Source organism: Nematolebias whitei, chromosome 22 (genome assembly GCF_014905685.2).
Source record: "Nematolebias whitei isolate Nwh7 chromosome 22, NemWhi1, whole genome shotgun sequence".
In the NCBI taxonomy this organism is placed as follows: Eukaryota; Metazoa; Chordata; class Actinopteri; order Cyprinodontiformes; family Rivulidae; genus Nematolebias; species Nematolebias whitei.
Genome location: NC_056519.1, coordinates 1442690 through 1447929, shown reverse-complemented (window position 1 = coordinate 1447929; position 5240 = coordinate 1442690). Strand labels below are relative to the sequence as shown.

Genomic DNA, 5240 nt, shown 5'->3' with positions numbered 1-5240 from the left:
ATTATGACAGCATACCCATCATTATGACAGCATACCCATCATTATGACAGCATACCCATCATTATGATAGCATACCTATTACAGTTATTAACGGTCGTCGGCTGCGCAGCAGCTGAGTCCAGTTGGGCTTCAGGTGTGTCGCTGGCAGTGATCCATCTGAAGCTTGACTGAACTTGAACTCTTTCAAACGGCCGGTCCACGTGCAGTCAGACGTGCGCGGCTGCTCATCCAGCACATTAATTGTGGCCCAGCTCTAAATCCTGTCACACGCTGAGCAGCAGAGGGTCAAACCCTCAAACCTTAAAGACAAAGTAATTCTCAGACAGACGTGTGTCTGAGGCTGCAGGTAACTCACCTGTTGTTGTTTGTTTGTTTGTTTGTTTGTTTGTTTTAGTGGCACGTCCAGGCCACCTGTGCCACCCAGGGTACCGGTCTGTACGAGGGTCTGGACTGGCTGTCCAACGAGTTGTCGAAGCGTTAGACCACCTGACAGGAAGCTGGTGTCAGTGTCCAAACTGAGGAGGGGGCGGAGCTTATCACAAGACTGTTTCTGTTTTGTTTTTTTTGTTTTTTATAAATTATAAACTTGTCTGCAGCAGGAAGTGATGTCATGGACTCTGAGCTCACCTGGTTTCCCATCATCCTCCTCTTCTGGTCTTCTGCAGGTGTTGATCTATTCTTTTTAATCCGCATGTTTTAACTCCAGATCATGTGACAGGACGTTGTAGGGAGGGGGGTGAAAGGGCGGGGCTTATGACAGGTGGGTGCGGTTACCTGGTCATGTGATGACTCATTCCACAGAGCCGGACCTGACGGCCTCTCATTCCTTATTAATGTGAAGAAGAAGACGACCGTGATGCAATAAAGGTTTTTTTCTTCTCACGTTTGGACTTTTATTGTTTCTGTTCAGGATGTTCAGACACTTTATTTACAGACAGCGTAAACAAAAACAAGCTCCGCCCCCTCTACACGTTGACCGGTTGGTGCTGGTGGTTCTGGCGTTTCACCACGAACACCTTCTGACCCGAGATGGTCGCCACGTAAACGAAGTCGTCCAGGATCACTGCGGAGAAACGCACGGGTCAGCTGGTTCTGGACGGAGGACGTCTGCGTCAGAACTAACGCTGAAGATGAAGTTCGTGACGTGAAAAGCAACAACAAGCTGAACGCTCAAATCTGCTCAGAGATAAAAGTAGCTAAAATGAGCAAAATGGCTAAAGTTTAAAACAGTGAAGAAAATCTCATTTCAGTAAAAGTTATTTTTTGTTCAAGTTTTAAGTCCTGAATGAGCCGAACGGTAAAAGTGGCTGAATGTCAGCTGAAGAACCTCCAAACAGGAAAACATGCAGGCAACAACTGGTTCATGTTCTTGATTCAAACTGATTTTTGGATCGGAACCCGCCGGAACCAAAGCTCCGGCAGGTGTATGGTTACCTGACATGCGCTTGAAGGGGGTGTATGGTTACCTGACATGCGCTTGAAGGGGGTGTATGGTTACCTGACATGCGCTTGAAGGGGGCGTCGGCCGATCCTGACGACCTGAAGCGACAGGCGGTCCGAACCATCTGCATGATGACTCCGGCTGTGTGCTCGTCGTTCTCCAGCTCACCTGCAGACTGAACGGGACCGGTTCTGTCAGAGTTCCAGTCTAGAACCGTCAGTGTACGGAGAGCCATTAGTGCCATCATGGGGCCCAGAAAGTCACGGTTCAACTCCCAGCCATTCCCCCATGTCCTGGTGTCTCTGAGCAGGACACCCAATCCCTAATTGCTCCCCGGCACTCACATAGCTGCCCACTGCTCCACCTGGGTGAATCTCAGGTGTGATGGGTTAAATGCAGAGAACTCATGTCATCACTGTGTGGGAACAAACGGTGATGACATTATTAATTTAACGTTTCATTTCCTCATTAAATGTAAACTTTATTTGGAGGAGGCGTTTAAACGGCCTCCGTGTGAGGGCGACTCTCAGATACTACCATGCTGAACTTTAATGTCTCAGATGCTGATTGAATCAAAGCTGCTGGTGGCGGCCATTTTGAATCAGGTTCATTATTTTAAAAAGTTTAATTAAAAAACGCAGTTAATGTGTTTTTAAAGGATTTACTGATCCCAGCTGAAGATCAGGTTTCCTCTGCAGGGAAACGTGCAGCTGAACATTAGATCAAACATTTACTTTTTAAAACTTTAAACTATTGTCTGTGGACGCGCAGGGGTGAATTTTGGCCCTTATCTCTCTCCGTACAACAGTTTCACTGCCTGAACACGGTTCGGTCCAGAAATGATCAGAACCTCGGTGTGTTTTTAACACTCACGGCCAGAACTCCGTCCTCACTGATCACCAGGTACCCGAGCTGGTCCGGGATCCGGTCCAGACCCGCCGTCAGCGCCGCCGTCGTCTGAAACACAAACCAGGAGCCCCTGAAGCTAACACGCGTCTGGAAACTCCGAGCTTCCGTGAACGTCCCTCGTTAAATAAACATTAAAACTTAAGAGAACTTTGAAAACTCACCATTTTGTTTTCTGCCGCTGCTGTTTCCACAAACTGCAGCTTACTTCCGGGTTTTTCTGTCCGCGTGACTCACCACGTGACCGCGATGACGCAACAGCTCATATGACCGATTGATCCGGACCGAACCGAGCAGCTCCGGGATGGCGGGCCGAGGAAAACTGATCGCTGTCATCGGCGACGAGGACACCTGCACGGGCTTCCTGCTCGGCGGGATCGGAGAGCTGAACAAGAACCGGAAGCCGAACTTCTTGGTGGTGGAGAAGGACACGAGCATCACGGAGATCGAGGAGACGTTCAAGTAAGGCCGAGCGCCCGCAGACACACCAGACTCCGTTCAAAAATCACCTGTTTTAACAATCCACTGACACTAAGGTTGATCCTCGGACAAACGGTCAAAATCTGAAGTAATCTGTGTGGTTCGTTTGGGTCCGGCAGTTCTTCTGTCACTTAACCAGACTTCGTGCAAAAATCTTCTGTTTTAAGCGTTGACGCGTTCGAGTAATCTCCTGCTTATTCGAGGTAAATTAACAAAAACCTGAATGGAGTCTGGTGTGGTTTGTTTGAGCCCGTTAGGCCCCTGTGCACGAACCAGACTCCGTTCAAAATTCATTTGATTAAGCTTCACTGCGTTAACAGTTTAATGAAATCCTGAGGGTTTGTTCCTTCTGTGACCGAACCAGACTCCGTTCATTATTTTCGTGTTTTTAGATGCTCATGGAGTCCAGAAGCTGATAAAAGTTTTCCACCCAAGCTATAATTAGTTTTTATTAAATCTATAGTTAAAGTGATGTTTAATCAGCTGAGAAAAATAATCTGAATATATTTTTAAGAAACAACAGTTGTCATTTTATACGTTTAATGAATTTATTAAATCCAAACTCCTCAGGTTTTCATAAATAAACATTATCTTTGGAATAAACCAAAAGTGTAAATGGCAAAAATGAAATTGTTGAAGAAGAAGTTTGTTTGGAGCTGAAGGTCTCGCTCTCTGCAGGAGCTTCTTGGCTCGGAGTGACATCGCCATCATCCTGATCAATCAGTTCATCGCTGAGATGATTCGCCACGCCATCGACGCCCACATGCAGTCCATCCCCGCCGTCCTGGAGATCCCGTCCAAGGAGCACCCGTACGACGCGTCCAAGGACTCCATCCTGCGCCGCGCCAAGGGCATGTTCTCAGCCGAAGACTTCCGATGAGCAGCCGAAGATCTCGTGTGTTGACGTGTTGCTCCAGTCACTCGATGTTTTCCAGGAAGTCAATGTTCAGCTGTCACCTTTTAGGCTCCGCCCCCTCAGCTCTTCTGCCCTGTCAGTGTTTGTTCCTTGTGTCTTAAATTATAAAAAGTTGTTTAATGAAATAAAAATGTTGTGAAATTCAGTTTTGCTTCGGTTTGTATTTGTGCGTGCGTCCCGGACTTGATGTTTCAGGACCCACAGTGGGGCCTGGACCCTCACTTTGGGGACCATCGGTTTAGCTGCTGATCTGAGGTGAAGCTGAAGAGTTTGGAGGCAGTCCTCCTCTTGGTGCTCCCACCACCGTGCCGGGCGTTCAGCGCTGGAAGCCTCGTGTTGTCTCCTTCAAACAAGCGTTCTGTCTCCAGAAGACATTTGTATCGTCCATGTGGGCAGCTGCTTCAGGGTGTGGCTGTCGGAGGCGGAGCTTCTTCCTTGGACACCTGAACCCAGTTTGTGTTTGATGTTAAATGAGCAGGAGGAGGTTCTGGTCCAACCATCAGTCATCGGCAGACCTTCGGCTGACGTTCGGCTGACCATCAGCCGAGGACAGAAAACACTGATTCTGATCTGTCAACAGACCTGGGATCAGATGGGGCTATAAAAGCCTCCAGTGAGTCTGAGCTCCATCAGAAGGTGAAGTCTTCCCACCATGACGACGATGATGATAATAATGATGATGGTGGCCTGCGTCTCTGCCGGGCCCCTCTCTGCTCCAACTCAGACCTCCAGGTGAGTTTGGACCTCCAGGTGTGAAGGTGGGTGGTTCTGAGGACTTCATGTTGGTTTCCTGTGTGCAGACCTGGCGAGCCGAATCCAACGAGTCCCGACCCGATGAAGAGCGAGGAGACCAACTCCACCTGGTGAGCACAGACTGCAGGTTTACTTGTGGTTCCTAGAGTTTCCAGCAGCAGAATGTGAGGAAGATCTTCCAGTTCTCAGGCTCCTCTCTTGTGGAACCAACTTCCAGTTTCTGTCCATGAGGCTGACACATTGTCCAGTTTAAGACTGGGATTAAGACTTTCCTTTTTGATAAATCCTATAGTTAGGGTTGGCTTGTTATGCTGCTATAGACTTAGACTACTAGAGGACAAATTGACCTCATGTCCTTAAATGAATTGTTAAAACTGAATAGTTTCATTTGATACTATTTCTATCTTAACATGTGATTCTTGACCTGCCATTGTGTATCTATTCCTACCAAACCCAGCCGGTTGAAGCAGATGGTCCTCTTGTCCTGATCCTGGTTCTGCTAAAGGTTTCTTCCTCATGAGGGAGTTTTTCTTTCCACTGTCGCCTTCATGCTTGTTCAACATGAGAGTTCAGTGATGGAGTTAAACTCAAAGCTGCTCCTCAGATAAATAATGTTCAATTATTATTTTATACATGAATGTTTCTGTTCAATTATTATTTTATACATGAATGTTTCTGTTCAATTATTATTTTATATTTGAATGTTTCTGTTAAATTATTATTTTATAGATGAATGTTTCTGTT

The 5240-nt window shown here is 47.1% G+C and overlaps 3 protein-coding genes across 3 annotated transcripts in view; 2 read left to right on the top strand and 1 right to left on the bottom strand.

Annotated features, from left to right (window-relative positions):
* LOC119428089 (ADP-ribosylation factor 4) overlaps positions 1-883 on the top strand; it is a 5776-nt gene extending 4893 nt beyond the window's left edge. Inside the window, exon 6 of the mRNA XM_037695733.1 lies at positions 395-883. Within this exon, the coding sequence (XP_037551661.1) occupies positions 395-481 (87 nt within the window). The 3' untranslated portion in view covers positions 482-883. The remainder of the gene's footprint in view (positions 1-394) is intronic.
* Positions 880-2580, bottom strand: lamtor4 (late endosomal/lysosomal adaptor, MAPK and MTOR activator 4). The gene is made up of 4 exons (XM_037695734.1): positions 2512-2580; positions 2315-2398; positions 1499-1616; positions 880-1063 (listed from the first exon to the last, which is right to left on the bottom strand). The coding sequence occupies exons 1-4, from the start codon at positions 2512-2514 to the stop codon at positions 966-968; spliced, it is 303 nt and encodes a 100-aa protein (XP_037551662.1). The 5' UTR covers positions 2515-2580; the 3' UTR covers positions 880-965.
* A 17-nt stretch (positions 2581-2597) lies between these two features.
* Positions 2598-3845, top strand: atp6v1f (ATPase H+ transporting V1 subunit F). Its single transcript, XM_037695730.1, has 2 exons — positions 2598-2809; positions 3506-3845. The coding sequence occupies exons 1-2, from the start codon at positions 2652-2654 to the stop codon at positions 3705-3707; spliced, it is 360 nt and encodes a 119-aa protein (XP_037551658.1). The 5' UTR covers positions 2598-2651; the 3' UTR covers positions 3708-3845.
* The last annotated feature ends 1395 nt before the right edge of the window (positions 3846-5240 follow it).

What these genes read in the sequence shown, in the direction of transcription:
- lamtor4 (XM_037695734.1), bottom strand. An exon ending in GTGAGGACGGAGTTCTGGCC is followed by an intron (nt 1,617 to 2,314) that starts GTGAGTGTTAAA and finishes GGTCCCGTTCAG; the next exon opens with TCTGCAGGTGAGCTGGAGAA. An exon ending in CCCCTTCAAGCGCATGTCAG is followed by an intron (nt 1,064 to 1,498) that starts GTAACCATACAC and finishes GTTTCTCCGCAG; the next exon opens with TGATCCTGGACGACTTCGTT.
- atp6v1f (XM_037695730.1), top strand. Translation starts at nt 2,652, where the DNA reads ATGGCGGGCCGAGGAAAACTGATCGCTGTCATCGGCGACGAGGACACC. An exon ending in GAGATCGAGGAGACGTTCAA is followed by an intron (nt 2,810 to 3,505) that starts GTAAGGCCGAGC and finishes CGCTCTCTGCAG; the next exon opens with GAGCTTCTTGGCTCGGAGTG.